The sequence below is a fragment of the Mauremys mutica genome, chromosome 5, assembly GCF_020497125.1.
Source record: "Mauremys mutica isolate MM-2020 ecotype Southern chromosome 5, ASM2049712v1, whole genome shotgun sequence".
In the NCBI taxonomy this organism is placed as follows: domain Eukaryota; kingdom Metazoa; phylum Chordata; order Testudines; family Geoemydidae; genus Mauremys; species Mauremys mutica.
The window spans coordinates 100644110-100661012 of NC_059076.1; the positions used below are offsets into that span (position 1 = coordinate 100644110).

At 38.6% G+C, this 16903-nt stretch overlaps 1 protein-coding gene across 4 annotated transcripts in view; it reads right to left on the reverse strand.

Moving 5' to 3' along the window:
* Positions 1-16903, reverse strand: part of WDR19 (WD repeat domain 19) — a 122980-nt gene that overhangs the window by 58809 nt on the left and 47268 nt on the right. For all 4 annotated transcript variants that reach the window (XM_045017765.1, XM_045017766.1, XM_045017764.1 and 1 more), the window contains 7 exons: positions 12911-12981; positions 10492-10664; positions 10287-10401; positions 9340-9446; positions 8728-8850; positions 3679-3828; positions 2791-2938 (listed from right to left, as the gene is read on the reverse strand). In XM_045017765.1, coding sequence (XP_044873700.1) covers positions 2791-2938; positions 3679-3828; positions 8728-8850; positions 9340-9446; positions 10287-10401; positions 10492-10664; positions 12911-12981 — 887 coding nt within the window. The remainder of the gene's footprint in view (positions 1-2790; positions 2939-3678; positions 3829-8727; positions 8851-9339; positions 9447-10286; positions 10402-10491; positions 10665-12910; positions 12982-16903) is intronic.

Below are 16903 nucleotides of genomic sequence, written 5' to 3' on the forward strand. Positions count from 1 at the left end.
CAGAAAATATGAAAATGGCAGACATGCTAAATGACTTTTTTGTTTCAGTTTTCACCAAAGAAATTTAGTAGCAATTAGACATCTAACATAGTGAATGCCAGTGAAAATGAGGTAGGATCAGAGGTTAAAATAGGGAAAGAACAAGTTAAAAATTAGTCAGACAAGTTAGATGTCTTCAAGTCACCAGGGCCTGATGAAATACACCCTAGAATACTCAAGGAGCTGACTGAGCAGATATCTGAGCCTTTAGCAATTATCTTCGAAAAGTCATGAAAGATGGGAGAGAGGACTGGGAAAAGGGCAAATATAGTGCCAATCTATAAACAGAGAAATGACGACAACCTGGGGAATTACAGACCAGCCAACTTAACTTCTGTACCCGGAAAGATAATGGAGCAAATAATTAAGCATTTAATTTGCAAACACCTAGAAGACAATAAGATGATAAGTAATCATCAGCATGAATTTGTCAAGAATAAATTGTGTCAAACCAACCTAATAGCTTTCTATGACAGGGTAATAAGCCTTGTGGATATGGGGGAAGTGATAGATGTGATATTTCTTGACTTTAGTAAAGCTTTTGATACCGTCTCACGTGACCGTCTCATAAAAAAACCTAGGGAAATACTACCTAGATGGAGCTACTATAAGGTTGGTGCATAACTGGTTGGAAAACCATTCCCAGAGAGTAATCAGTGGTTCAGTGTCAAGCTGGAAGAGCATAATGAGTGGGGTCCCACAGGGATCAGTTCTGGGTCTAGTTCTGTTCAGTATCTTCATCAATGATTTAGATAATGGCATAGAGAGTACACTTATAAAATTTGTGGATGATACCAAGCTGGGAGAGTCTGCAAGTGCTTTGGAGGATAAGATTAAAATTCAAAATGAACTGGACAAACTGGAGAAATGGTCTGAAGTAAATAAGATGAAATTCAATAAGGACAAATGAAAAGTACTCCACTTACGAAGGAACAATCAGTTGCGCTCACATAAAATGGGAAATGACTGCCTAGGAAGGAGTATTGCAGAAAGTAATCTGGGGGTCATAGTGGATCACAAGCTAAATATTAGTCAACAACATCACACTGCTGCAAAAAAAGTAAACATCATTCTGAGGTGTATTAGCCGGAGTGTGGTAAGGAAGACAAAAAGTAATTCTTCTGCTCTACTCAGTACTGATTAGGTCTCCACTGGAGTACTGTGTCCAGTTTTGGGCACCACATTTCAGGAAAGATGTGAACAAATTGCAGAAAGTCCACACAAGAGCAACAAAAATGAGTAAAGGTCTAGAAAACATGATGTATGAGGGAAGATTGAAAAAATTGGGTTGTTTAGTCTGTAGAAGGGAAGACTGTAGAAGGGACATGATAACAGTTTTCAAGTACATAAAAGATTGTTAAAAGGAGGAGGGAGAAAAATTGTTCTCCTTAACCTCTGAGGATAGGACAAGAAGCAATGGGCTTAAATTGCAGTAAGGGCGGTTTAGGTTGTTCATTATGAAAAAGTTCCTAACTGTCAGAGTAGTTAAGCACTGGAATAAATTGCCCAAGGAGGCTGTGGAATCTCCATCACTGGAGATTTTTAAGAGCAGGTTATACAAACACCTGTCAGGGATGGCCTAGATAATACTTAGTCCTGCCATGAGTGCAGGGAACTTGACTAGATGACCTCTCGGTGTCACTTCTAGTCCTACGATTCTATAATGTGGCCTTCTCCCAAGCAGTAGAGGTAGGGTTGATGTTCACTGCTGATCGAGAAGGAATGAAAGGCAGAAAGCGCAGATTTTAAAGCCTGGGGTCTTCGGCACAGTGCAGTACCCATGTGTGGATATGGGTGGGGGTGGGGAAGTTTACCAACCCCCTCCCCCCCCCCCCGACAAACTACCTATTCTACTCTAAAAACTACTCACCTATCTAAAAACAGAAAAAAGAAAAAAAAGTGAAAAATCAGTAAAAAGCTAACTATATACAACTTTGTTCTTTTGTGGGTCACATGCAGGAAGACACTAATAGTTCTGACCCAGACCATGTTGCAATGAGAAGGAACTGGAGACGTGGTTGGTCTGTCCCACTCTTTATCACCTTAGATGAAACCGGGTGGTGAGTCAGAGCACATGCACGGACTAACAGACACTACTTTCAAATTCTCCAGTGTACTATTACTGAAAAATTGCTTACTTTCTCATTTTTACCATATAATGATAAAATACGTCAACTGGAATATAAATATTGTACTTGCATTTCAGTTTATTGCAGACCAGTATAAACAAGTCATTTTATGAAATTTTAGATTGTACTGGCATCACTAGTACTTTTTATGTAGCCAGTTGTAAAACTAGGCAAATATCTAGATGAGTTGATGTACCCCCAGATGATCTCTGAGTACCTCCAAGAGTACACGTACCCTTGGTTGAGAACCACTGCATTAGATGACCTAGATTAAAATTCTGGTTAAAACTGAACATGAGTTTTGTGATCCTGTTCCCAGCAGACATTTCTCACAAATATTCAACACAACTGGCAGGCTAAAGGCCATGGACTAGAGTAGTAGGAAATCTGCAAGTTAGCATTGAAATGCCTTGTGGGAGCTGTGTGCAGAAACTTGCACAGTATCTGCCTGTTCTGCGGTTGGCAATGCTTACCAGTAGCAGTACTTTTATTCACATGCAGCAAATTCACATGAAAATACAAATTAAAAGGCAATATTTAATATTATTGTGTAACATGTTCTAACTTTAATTGCAATGAAATGTCAAATAGCTAATAAGATTAACTAAAGTATTTACAGTACCTTGTATGGTATCCTTATGGAAGACATAAGTATACACTTTATCATCATCGTAAGCAGCAAATACACCTTTATCTATTGGCCAATTTTCCCACAGAATGCCTTTAATGGTTGGTGGAAAATTTGGGATCTCATGCACACCATCATTTACCTACAAAAAATGGTAATGTAAAATTATTTAGTAAGCAGAAAGCCAATGAGACACATTGAATAGCGTGATCAGTTCTGGTCACCCATCTCAAAAAAGATGTAAAAGGAATAAGTGGTCCAGAAATGGATGATGAAAATTATTGTTCATGAAAAGACTTTCATATGTGTTGAAACTGGGAATAGTAGAATTATTTAGTTTAGAGAGGAGATGAATAATGAAAATAATGAATGTTACTAAGAAGTAAATTGGGTTCTTCTATTTGCCTTTCTTATAATACAAGAACTAAGGGACACAGTGAAATACATTTATAACTAATACAATTTTTTTAATACACAACACACATTTGCCTGTGGAATTCTCTGCTAAAGGTGTTGAATCCAAGAGCAAAACAGGCTTAAAATATGAGACATTAATACAGATAATCAGAAAATACACAGTAACATTAGATAAGAAAGAAATTATAAACAGATATAGACAGTACGTAAACCAACTATCTGGGGTTAAGAAGAAATTCTGCCCAGGAGCAAGCTTGGTCTGATCTGGTGTCGCAATTCTATGTCCCTATATTATCACTAGGCTATTCCCTCTGCTACCTCACTTTTTTTTTGTGTGTGTGTGGCAAATCAGTCCAACTGGCACCTGTTTCTTTATGCTGTGATAAAACACACCATACAGTAGAAATAACTTACAGAGAAATCTGCTTGTAAGTAAAGTGGAATGAATGTCCTGAATTGACTTACTGGGCAATACACAAAGCCATCACTTTTGTCATCAATAAAAACCAATCTGGTTCCATTGGGGTCTGGAAAGATTTTTCTCACACTGACAGGATGCCGATATTCATTCACGTATTGCCAGTCTTCAATGTAGAAATAGTGAATAACACCTGTCTAATAATAAATAATAGAACAATCAGAATACTGGTACTACACAAGTAATTATAATGTAAATAATGTTGAGGTAATTCTTTTTGATGGAGTCACTCCAATGTTACTCCATTTTGGTTTGTCCTATCTTTGAGTGCTACGTGTGAGGAGTATTTAAGGAAGAGCATCTGCAGTCTCTTTGGCCTTCTTTTCCCATTGGCAGCTGCTCTGGGTAGATGGCAGGAGAATCTAGGGCGTTTTTTGAGACAACCTTGATTCATGTGTGAATGTGTTCCCCCGGTTGCCAAAGAGGCAAAAGTACTCTTCAATATACCCTGATAGAACAGAAGAGAAGAAAAAACACTATCTCTGGTCTCGTGGCTGAGCATTTCCCCCCATACGACGCAGACCTGTAGCAAGGGAAAGCTGCAAAATCAACTCAAAGAAATTTACCCCCTCACAAATATTTAGAATTCTGAGCCAAATTGATTAAAAACCATCTAGAAGTGGAATATGGGTTTAGAAAAAGTTTTGGAGAATAAATGAGAGATTTCCCTATGTCCGTGGTCTGCAGACGAAGGTCTGCTACATTCTACACACTTCTGGAAGCAGGTAGAATTGGATGGCTCTCTAGAGCAGAGTTTCTCAAACTTCATTGCACCCTGACCCCCTTCTGACAACAAAAATTATTACACAATCCTAAGAAGGGGGATCAAAGCCCGAGCCCCACCCCCCCGGACTAGGGGGCCAAAGCCCAAGCCCTGCCGCCCTGGCGGGCGCCAAAGCTTGAGGGCTTCAGATTTTACCTTCAGCCCCAGCAAATCTAACACCAGCCCACGTGACCCCTTTAAAATGGGGTCCTGACCCACAGTTTGAGAAATGCTGCTCTAGAGAGAAGGGCCTAGCATGTAGTATCCCGAATTATCAAATTTGTCTCTGTCTCCAAATAGCAAGTGTGACACTCTTAGAATCTGTACACCTACCTTAGACAAAAAAGTAGGTTAGTTAGTTATTTAATTAATGCTATATTTTAATATGGAGAAATCTTTTAGGGATTCTTTTCATTTTCCTCTTATATGTATAGAAGATTTTTTAAAATCATATAAAATAGCCAACTGTAAAACTCTTACACACCCGATTGTTCAGCTGTGAATTCAGTATCTTATATTAAATCAGTAACATCTTAAAAAATTAATTAAAAAAATGAAATAACCAAAAAGCCCAACAATTAATTGCAAAAATCACTAATGAACTTTTAACTATGTTACTACGCCAATGATGGTGTTGGAGACTGAAACACTACCTTTCCTTTGGAAACCCAGCATATCATCTTATGTAGAGTAATTAAGGGCTCAATCCTTTGAAGTACTTTGTGCCCTGAACTTCCATTGAAACCAGTAGCAGTGGAAGGTATTCAGAACCCCACAGGAAGTGATCATCACTTCAAAAGGTTTGAGCCCATGGGATACTGAAGCTCTAACATCTCACTCAAAGGTCTTTTACAAGGCAATAGAATGTGCTACTGAACCATTAACTGGCCAAAAGGTGGTACATTTTCAAAACTTTTTCTTTGATAAAATGAACAAGAAAATTATTTACTTTGTGGTTTACAGTGGAAATAATATCACTACTATAAAATAAAGGAACAGAAGCTCTTCTGACAGTTTGAAAATATACTAACAACTGTACATGACGTTTTAAAAGGAAAGTTATATAAATGTCAGAAACAACTTGACTCAGAGAGACATGTTGCAGTTTTACTGTATTAAACCTTGTCTACAGTCTCGCAAAAATTCCAACTGTGGTTGACACCAGGGTTTTTGAACCAGCAGATAAGATTCGAGGAAAGAAAAAAAAGGGGTTTCTAAAACGAGTGCTTCTTTTAGTTAGTTATATGGTTAAGACTTCCTTTTGGAAGACAAGTATATCATCTCTGTGCTGCTGCTAGGCTGAAATGAAGTTTAACCCCAGATGCAGAACATGTGCGATTATGATGATGAGCTACAGCCACACAGCAAGAGTATAGTACATACATTAAAAAAATATCAGTGGATAAAATCCAAATCTACTCATTCTTGATGAGCCCAGAATAATCTTCTAAAGAAAACAATTCATACAACTGCCAGACAATTTTTCTTTCTACTGATTGTAATTTCTCTCATCTCTCTGCCTGATCATCTTGGTTATTCTAGTTTCTAGGCTTCTGGTCAAAAACTTACATTAAAAATTGTGAGGAAATTGTGGGTTGTGCCAACACATCCTTTGGTTTTCATATACCTGATGCCAGCCCAGATAATGATGTGTGGCTGTTTATCACCACTTCATTCATTTTCCAAGGTGCTTCTTCCATTCCTTACACTCCACCAATGATGTCAGCCTTGCCACACTGTATGTCCACTAACAAACAACTTTCTCAGAACTCCATTTCACATCACTCCCAACATATGAAATGTATTTCATGAGCTTGTCCTCAAAGCCACCACCCTCTCTTCATTCAAATCCCTCTGATACAAGAGATTTTTCAGCTGCTCTATTCTGTGTAAGGAATACAGCATTAAGAACATTGCCCTGCCATCACTAGCTGAAGCAAGGGAAGAATCAAAATTAAACTTATTTAAATTAGTAAAAATTGGAGTCTTGGACAGTGAATCCTAATGTTAAGATGCATATAAATGTGTAACTGTTTATCGTTATATGGGTTTAATAACTAAGAAAGACAGTTTTAAGTGGTTACAACCAGGGATAATAAGATGTTGGGCGCAGGTAATCACAGCCAGAGAAACTAAAATGGTGGCCCTGGAGTAATTTGGCCTATAGCAAACAGGCAGGCTAAGGTGAGATAAGGGTCACTCAAAACTTGAAGGGAGGGGTCAGTTGAGCATGGCACAGGTTTTCAACCAGGTCCAGCATTAATTGACAAATGAATTTAGCAGCTGTGATTAGTTTATAAGAAAGGACCAATCAGAGTAGGCTTAAAGATGACTGGAGGAAAGGTATGCTAACGAGAAGGACTGAGGAAGTAACCGATCAGAATAGGCCAAGAAGCGTGTATAAGGCAGAAAGCTCAGAAGCTTGAGTGTGTGTGTTTGTCATTCTCAGAGATGTTGGAGTGTGAGAGCAGAAGGAAGAGAGTTTGTCAGCAGGAAAAGCCAGAAGCAGCAGGAAGAGAGCTGAAATCACTAAAAAAGGGAAGAATAGGGCTAGGGGCTTGTTGTGGCAGACCAAGCAATCACGCAGAGGTATAATGTCGATGGACCCGGTCATCAGGAGGTGGGATTGAACCTGGGACCTCGGGAGTTTAGTGCATGAGCCTCTACTGCATGAGCTAAAAGCCAACTGGTTGCTAGCTAAGGCTGTAGAGCAGACTCATTTTATCTCTCTCTAAGTGGCCTCGGTGCCACTAGATGGGACAAAGCACCACACCCAGGAGGTGTGTGGGTTACAGAGGCAGTAGCAGAGAAGCAATGACAGCAGTAGCTAAGAAATAGCTGTGACAGAAGGACCATTTGATGGATCTGAGGGAAAGAAGACTGCAGAGAAGTAAGCATGACGACCATGGTATAAGGAGAAAATAGAATAAATCAGTCTGTATGCCTGAGATACTAAAGTTGGATGTTTGTGTATGTATGTTTGTTACTATGTATACAGTTTTAATATTTAAGTAAGAACTTGCTGTCAGCATCCTACATGTGACTGATCACTGCAAGTAGAATATAACCACTTAAATATATTTCTAGTTGCATGTACTACGGTATTGGGTACTTTGATGTGCATACTTTTGCTAACAGAATTTGTGTTTTGTTTCTTGATATATGCTTTTAAGATTTATTGTATCAGAGAACATTGATACATTAAATAAAGAATATTTTTGTTTTCAAAGCTTACTGCCTGAGTGTCAATCCTTAGAGTGGAATGCTGTATCTGTATACTCCCAAAGGTCAGAGTTAGTCTGTTCTGGGGAGTTTTCCAAAGCTCAGAGGGAAAAACCTCTGATAAAACCCTGGCAATTCCTCTAGAGCGGGTCACCTCCTTTCACCTACTAAAACCAGACAAACTGATGATTGATTGTGGAGAGTTGAGTCTGATTTTCGGGGGTAGACCTTGTGAAGAGACACTTCTAAAGCAATGTCTACAAGAAACTCTCACATTAATAGTGCAAGGTTGCAGGGCAACTCTAGATATACAGACAATTTACAAACAAAGCCAAACAAACTAAAAAATCATTTTATAGGTTAGGTTATACGCTAATCATTACTTTGGTAACATAAGAATGGCCCTACTGGGTCAGACCAAAGGTCCACCTAGCCCAGTATCCTGTCTTCTGGCAGCGGCCAGTGCCAGGTGCCCCAGAGGGCACCCTTCAGTCCCTCCGGTTTGTATGTCCTTTTTAGACTGTGAGCTGTTGGAGGCAGGATCTGTGCCTTTAGGTTTGTAAAAGGGATGGTATGTGGTAGATGCTACTCCTATGCAGTTGTAATATAATAGTCCCTCATAATCGAGGTTATATTTTTCCTGCAGGTCTGTAAGATTCCTAGCACAATGGAGACCTAATCCTTGATAGATGCTCCTGGGCACCACTGTAATACAAATAAATTATATTAAATTCAATATCAGTTTTGCCAAGGACTTCAATAAAAGCAGGACTTGGTCTTAAGATACGAAGCTGAGCATCAACCAAAAACAACTCAACTATTGTAATGTGCCAGTGCAACTGCATCACACGCAGGCCTAAATAATTAAGGAAGCTGGCTGAAATTTTGTCTCTGTTTACCTAAAATATAGCTTGCATACAAAGTAAGTCTTGGTACACTGCATATCAGAACCGTACACTTTATGCTTATTGTATGAAGAGAAATAGCCCAAGTAATCAAAAACAGAAACTTATTGAATCTAAGAAGAATTTGCGACAAGCAATACACTTACATCTGTACCATAGATGAGGAAATCACCAGTAAGAGCATGGCACAAGATTCGACATTTATCATCCATCGCTGGGAAAAGTCGAGTCTCTCGTTCTTCCTGAGCATCTAAACCTTCACCTTCTATCTAAAGCATAAGGAATAAGCAAAACTGAAACCACCGCCACCACTAGCAAGATATTAATGAATTTTGTCTGTATGAAACAGACACTAAGGTATTACCTTAGTTGTTATAACTAGCTCAGATTTCCCCTTTCATATGTACCACTTACAAACCACTAGCTGCTCCCCTAAGACCCCATACAGAGCTTCCAAAGAAAGCTTGTTAAACACCTCATAAGCTAGCACTTTCTTCTCATCCACTGCCACTTCAAGACAGAATGTACACTTCTGCAAGCCACCTGTAACTCAGTTATTGTTCTCATGTTTGCTACTAAAATAATTGTTTGGAAGGTTTTTAACTCTTACCTTGGTTAGTTACATCTCCTTACCCAGTCAGCACCTAACTTCCATTCAGATCAATCTTACTATCATTAGGACTCACAATTTCTTCTTCAGTCTATTGCCACCTCAATTCAGCTGGCCTTGCAGAGTTCAAAATCTTCTGTATACTTACCATATGCAACTGGACTTTACCCTCAAAGAGTGCAGCAGCATAGTCAGAATTAAGATATATACTGGTTACTGTCCCCAGATACTCCATGTCTTTAAGCTTTTTTACACCTATAGAATTTAAGGGGAAGGGAGGAGGGGAAAAAGATAAATTGTGCATGGTCCATTTTCTGTTCTTCTTACCTACCTGAGTAATTCATAATAATCTAAGAGGGCAGGAGAGTAAAAGGTGGAGAAGTAGGAAGAACTCTTGACAGAAACATGGGAGACTATGAGAAAGCACTTGCATCCTTATGTTACTAAGGGTTAAAAGGGACCCTCTTTCCCCCAATGAAACCTCACTAACCTATAGTTAGTCCATCTATGACTAATGCTGGACTTTTTTCCCTTTAGAATGATCTTTTTATTCATAAAAGATTTTGGATTTACAAGTACTGAAACTTAAGTCTGTTGCCTAAAAAAACAGGTATAGCACAAGCTTTTCCACTCTTCCCTACCAATCCATCTAAACTCTGGATAGAACACCTATAGGAATTTGAGAATAGTTTAGTCTCCATGTTTATGCAGTCCTTGGCCTCTCTGCTAGGACTGCCAATATGGACTGAGACCATCTACTAATTTTACATAAGGCAAACAACCTTCAGTTGATAGTGACTTTCAGGCAATAGCATGAGCTGCGTTTGACCTGTTGACAAAGAATGAAAGACTTCATCCAACCCTGAGAACCCTGAATTTCTGTTCTAATTGCCTCCACAATGTCTTGTTTGTACTAAATCCAAATTCTGGGAATCCAACGTGCAGTCCTGAATTTTGGTGTCCCATGAGATTATACTATTGCACTAAGTAGGATATTAGAAGAGTTAAACAAAACGCCTGTTTTATAAAATGGACATATATTTAGCAGATAATGATGATGATACTTTAAAATAAAAGAACTACAGTCATACTTACTATTCTCTCCAAGTACATAAAACCAAGCACGATTATTCATTCCTACAGCCAAATGATAAAGACCTACAGCAACAAAGTTTGGCTCCACTTCAACAGAAACTGTGATTGGTAGCTCCTATAAGAAAATCATACCAAATTTTCTCATTCTTACTACTTATTTAAAAGTTACATCTAAATCAAGTGAAAAATTAATAAGCTAGCATACTGCTTCAACATGATTGGCCACAGTAACTTCAAGAAGAGAAGTGAGGTATGCTATCCGTGTGCCGCAAGCATCTCCAAGGATTGGAAGCTTTGTTAAGAAGACGTGGAGTGAGCCCCTTTGTGTAGACACTGCCAACAACTGCCCATCATCTGTCCAAGCCAGGTGATCTAGACCTAAAATATTGAGAAGCTTTTACAACAACAAAAATAGCTACTTGGTTGTCAGTAAAATCCACAAACAATTCTATTGTTTTTAAAATGCAACCATGTCAAGGTTTCATTACTTAAGAATATTTTTTCTAGGGCTGTCGATTAATCGCAGTTAACTCACGCAATTAACTCAAAAAAATTAATTGCAATTAAAAAAATTAATTGTGATTAATCAGTTTTAATTGCACTGTTAAACAATAGAATACAATTGAAATTTATTAAATATTTTGTATGTTGTCTACATTTCCATATATATTATTCTTGATTACAAATATTTGCACTGTAAAAGATAAACAAAAGAAATAGTATTTTTCAATTCACTTCATACAAAGTACTGTCATGAAAGTGCAACTTACAAATATAGATTTTTTTTTGTTACTTAACTGCACTCAAAAACAAAACAATGTAAAACTTCCGCGCCTCCAAGTCCATTCAGTCCTACTTCTTGTTCAGCCAATCGCTAAGACAAACAAGTTTGTTTACATTTATAGGCGATAATGCTTCCCTCTTCTTATTTACAATGTCACCAGAAAGTGAGAGCAGGCATTTGTATGGCACTTTTGTAGCCGGTACTGAAAGGTATTTACGTGCCATTCGTATGCCCCTTCATGCTTCGGCCACATTCCAGAGGGCATGCTTTCATGCAGATGATGCTCGCTAAAAAAATTCTCCTTGGGGGAGAATTGTAGGTCTCCTGTTCTGTTTTACCCACATTCTGCCACGTATTTCATGTTGTAGCAGTCTTGGATGATGTCCCAGCACATGTTCATTTTAACAACACTTTTACAACAGATTTGACAAAACACAAAGAAGGTACCAATGTGAGATTTCTAAGGATAGATACAGCACTCGACCCAAGGATTAAGAATCTGAAGTGCCTTCCAAAATCTGAGAGGGATGAGGTGTGGCGAATGCTTTCAGATGTCTTAAAGGAGCAACATTCTGATACGGAAACTACAGAACCCGAACAACCAAAAAAGAAAATGAACCTTCTGCTGGTGGCATGTGACTCAGATGATGAAAATGAACATGTGTCAGTCTGCTCTGCTTTGGATTGTTATCGAGCAGAACTTGTCATCAGCATGGACGCATGTCTTCTGGAATGGTGGTTGAAGCATGAAGGGACAGCTGAATCTTTAGCACATCTGGCATGTAAATAGCTTATGACGCCTGTTACAACAATACCATGCAAATGCCTGTTCTCACTTTCAGGTGACATTGTAAACAAGACATGGGCAGCATTATCTCCTGCAAATTGTAACCAAACTTGTTTGTCTGAGCAATTGGCTGAAGTAGGACTGAGTGGGCTTGTAGGTTCTAAAGTTTTTGAATGCAGTTATTTTTTTGTACATAATTCTACATTTGTAAGTTCAACTTTCACGATAAAGAGATTGCACTACAGTATTTGTATTAGGTGAATTGAAATATACTATTTCTTTTGTTTTTTACAGTGCAAATATTTGCAATCAAAAATAAATATAAAGTGAGCACTGTACATTTTGTATTCTGTGTTGTAATTGAAATCAATATATTTGAAAATGTAGAAAACATCCAAAAATATTTAAATAAATGGTATTCTATTATTGTTTAACTGTGTGATTAATCGCACAATTAATTTTTTTAATTGCTTGACAGCCCTAATTTTTTCACACCCTTTGTACTTAAGTATGAAAAGCTATGTAGAATGGAACAGAAATAGTTTATCATCACAGACCATAACTCACTAATTTAGTCTTAATTTCAGAGTGAATTTTATCAAAATTCACAATAAATGAATCCAATATTGAAACAGGAGGTAACAGTGGCAGGGACTCCTGCTCCAGAGATATACATACTCTTAGCACAAGAACATGTAATTCAGAAAAGCAAAATGGGAAAAAAATAAACACACTATTATTTTAGTAATTTGAACATACCATGCTATGGATTCAAAAATACTGGACAATCAACTGAAAAACAGGATCTCTATGTGTTTTGTAAAAAACAAAACCACACAAACAAAAAAATCCCCCCAAAACAGGAAAGTTACGTTAAATACCCACTTTGGCAAACAGACCATCTCATAATACATACACATTGGAAAGGGGGGAGTTAACAACAGTCTATATTTAGACAGCTTTTCAGTAAATATTCTTCTGTGTACATTCCCTCTTGTAAACATACTAATGTAAACAAAATTCTGTTTTACAGCTTTGGAAACTTTATCATACCTTTATTTTCATCATCCAGGTTTATTATAGCATACATTTCTTTCAGTTCTGACAGGTCATGAATCTTAATGCTAAAATAAAATATAAACAGTCATTATCTTTACTAGTACTATCATCCTAACCATCATGAACTGGAAGTAGTTAATGAAGAGAGATAAGCTCATTATGGAGAAAAAAAATATTAAAGGGAGAATGCCAAGTGCTTTAGGTTCCCCAAATATGTAGTTTAAAAAAAAAAAAAAAGACACTGTCAACCTAGACGTTATATACTTTAAATTAATTTTTGCTTGGCTTCCTATATACACACTAGAGAAATATTAAACTGAAATCATTTCCCAAATCAAATGTGTCTGACTCCTTGTACGCATTTTAGTTTCTGTACTGAACACTGAGGCTGGATGCATAGACGTCATGTTATATGATCATAGAGCGCTCTTCCTGGACACTGGGAGAATGACAAACTGATCCAACCTCTCATGGGACAAAAATATTGAGAAGTGGAAGAGGGACTTCTCCATTCAGGACTTCAAGGATGGGAAAATAACACTACCCTTTCTCATGTGGCTCTGTCATGATACACTCATGTGCACACATAGAAGCACCTGATGGGCTAACACTGAATCATGGACCTAAGCAACTGGTCCCTGAGCCACAAACACTAACATCAGTTAAAAGTTGCTAGATTCAGAGTGCAGGAGCATGAAGTCTTTGTGTTGCTATTGCACTGTGGAACTTTCCTACCCTGTTGCACCACTCGCTTAACCCTATTCCAAAGGCATTATCCCTAATTAAATTACCTTACAACAACTGGAATCCTTCAAGATGTGCTGTTCATATATATTCTACACTGGTGAGCATGTACCCCATATGCTTGATATTGGCTCTTTTTGCCAGCTGTATCTTCTGGGCAGGACCAGATTAAGACCTTTAGAGGCCCTAAGCACTAAAAGATTATGGTGCTTCCCCCCATATGTAATTCAAAATAAAAACAATACTATACCGTAAAATAAAATTTTATTTTTCGAAATGACACAAAACTTACATGCATGCTGAAATTAAAATAGCTTCTTTTTAGATTTTCTGATTGCAAAATTCTGGGTAAGTTCATTGAAGCTGATTCGACGAAGCATGTCCGCTTCCATACACAACAGGGAAAGTGAATCAAGTTTATCCTGACACATTGTTGTTCTCTGAGGGTTTTTTATTCTTTTCAGCTGAGAAAAAGTGTGTTCTGCGGAGCAGTTAGTAATCATCAATGTTCGAAAAATACGTAGTGTGATCTCTACATGTGGAAATACACATTGTATTCCACCTTTCTATATGGCATATTTGTTCTGTTCTAAAAGCTACTTCTTGATAACACCCTGACATGTTGGCAGCGTTGTCATAACACTGACCTCTTCACTTTGAGAAATCTATTTTGTAAATTTGGCACAGATAATGTAGTACTTGATTTGACATTTCTTTACCAGTGTGGTTTTCAAATTGAGGAATGTTATAAATCGTTCAACTGGTTTTCCATCTGTGAGAGAGACACATATCTTAGTACAATACTCAATTGATCAATATGTGAAAGATCAGGTGTAGAGTCGACAGATAAACTGAAGTACCCAGCAGTACTTATTTCATCCACAATAGCTGAACGAACTTTGTCACTCATTAGACCAATGAGTTCATCACATATTGTCTTGGAAAAGTATGATGGGTTACCTTTGCCAGCATTCCCATATTTTGAGATATAGCCTACTAAAAATGGGTCAAACTGAGCCACAAGCTCCAACAATCCCAAGAAATTTCCATTCTGCAATGATCCAAATGAGTCATATGATCCCTGGAAAGGCAGACCACATTCAGCTAATGTTTGAATAACAGCTATAACACGCTGCAAGACATATTGCCAGTATTCACGCTCCCCTTTAATTTGTTATTCCAATTTTTGTGTCAATCCAAAGCCCTGTCTTCGATTTAAATATGTCAACAGTGAATCTCTGTGAGTAGTGCTATTTTCATGTTGTTCAATTAAATCCATCTGCAGCAAACCAGGGTGTTGAAAGTTTATATGCAAGAAGTTTGCAAACAAAACAGTACACAGACCCTGCTGAGGGTGAATACAGTAGCCATTCTCAAGTGTATTTCTCACCATTCACTTTCATGCCGAAAAATATTTTTTGTGGACAATATCTTGTTTGTTTGCCATTGGTGAAAGTCCGACGTGATTTCTCCAATGGTCCATTGTGGTGTTGACAGTCATTTGGTCCACGATCTATCCAGTAACCTACATCGTCGGTACTGAAATCAACCCACATACCAAGATCTTTTCTCCTATTATTTACAGCATGAGCAGGTTCAGTCTCTGACACATCCACACCTTCTAGAACAATGTCTGTTTTACCACCAGGAGTAGGATGATCAGTTACAGTCTCTGATTTCCTCACATTATTTCGATCTATGTTAGTAGGATGCCCCCCTGGTTTAGGTGGGGATAAATAATAAAAAGAGAACAGAAAAAACGGGGGAAGAGTGTGTAGTGGAGTGTAAGGAAGTCTAACAAAGTTCTGATTTTTCCCATGATGACTACTTCAATGCTCTTTTTGAAACATCAAGTATCAATTAAAAAAAAAAACAACAACAACTCTTTTTTTGGTGCCTCCTGCTTTGCTGGTGCCCTAAGCACGTGCTTAGTCTGCCTATTGGGTAATCCAGCCCTATTTCTGGGGCCACACATGTTCCCTAAGTGTCCACATGCTCCAAGACTGAGGGCACAATGGGCAGTGTGTGCCCAACTGCCACTTAGTTCCTTTGCCATCACAGACTCTAGGTGTTGTAGGATTCCATAGTAGCAGGGAAGGTTGTAGAATATATACGGACAACGTATGTCAAAGAACGTCATTTACTGTAAGTAACTTTTCTTTCTTCAAGTGCTTGTCTACATATATTCCACTCTCGGTGACTCACAAGTAGTAATCTAATGTAAGGCGGTGGGTGCTTGGAGTCTACTTAAAGATTGCAGCACTGTTCTGCCAAAAGAAGCATCAGATTTCAGTGCTTCCACAAAGGAATGGAAGTATGAACTGTATAAGTACGAATTGTAGCTGCCCTACAGATGTATGGAATGGGTATAGTTTGCAAAGAAGCTGCAGAGGCTGCCTGGGCCCTGTAGAAAGAGCTGGAGGATATAAACTAGCTAGCTCATTACAGACCCTAATACAGCCCGATATTCCGAGCTTATATCACTTGACCCTTCATTCTGTCAACAAATGCTATCTTGTGGAAACTCTGAAAGATCTGGACTTTTCCAAAAAAAGGTCCTACAAACATCATGGACTGCAAGCTGAGAAATCCTAGGTCCCTGGGAAGGTGCTGGAGAGGAGGTTTTACTCTGGATGGTGGTGCAGAAGTGTGGTGATTCATATGATGAAGACCTCAGGGGTTCTAACAGGGCCATATGGAACGTTACATGGAAAAGGTCCTGGGGGCCAGGGAGAAGGGGATTAGGGCATATGTCTACTCCCATACTCCCTATATGATATAGGCATGAATGAAGCCCTTGACTGCCTTTCAGACACATAAGGATCAAATGAGGGGGTCCTTGCTGAATATATAGGGGATCCCTCCCTGTTGTGTTGGGAATTTGATGAGAAGCAAGAGCACTCCAGATCTAAGTGGGAGGCTGCTGAAGCTAGTGTGCTAGGTTGCAACGTTAACCTGCATTGAGCAGACCACCCAGTACTGACATTGTCATTCTGGTGGGGAAATTTAGCTCTGTGTAGAGCAGCGGAGATTCTGGCTCATCAAGACATGAATATCCTTTGATACAGCATGCTTCTTCACTATGGAGAAAGGTGATGCCTAACCTTGGTGTGGGGATGGATAGCACAAGGGGATTGTGCTGACATGTCCAGTGCTAAAGTACTTGGTGTCAAAGGAAACAGTACCAAAGAGACTGGTATCAAAAAGGGTTGGTGCAGCAAGAGTTGGTGGCAGAGCACTTGG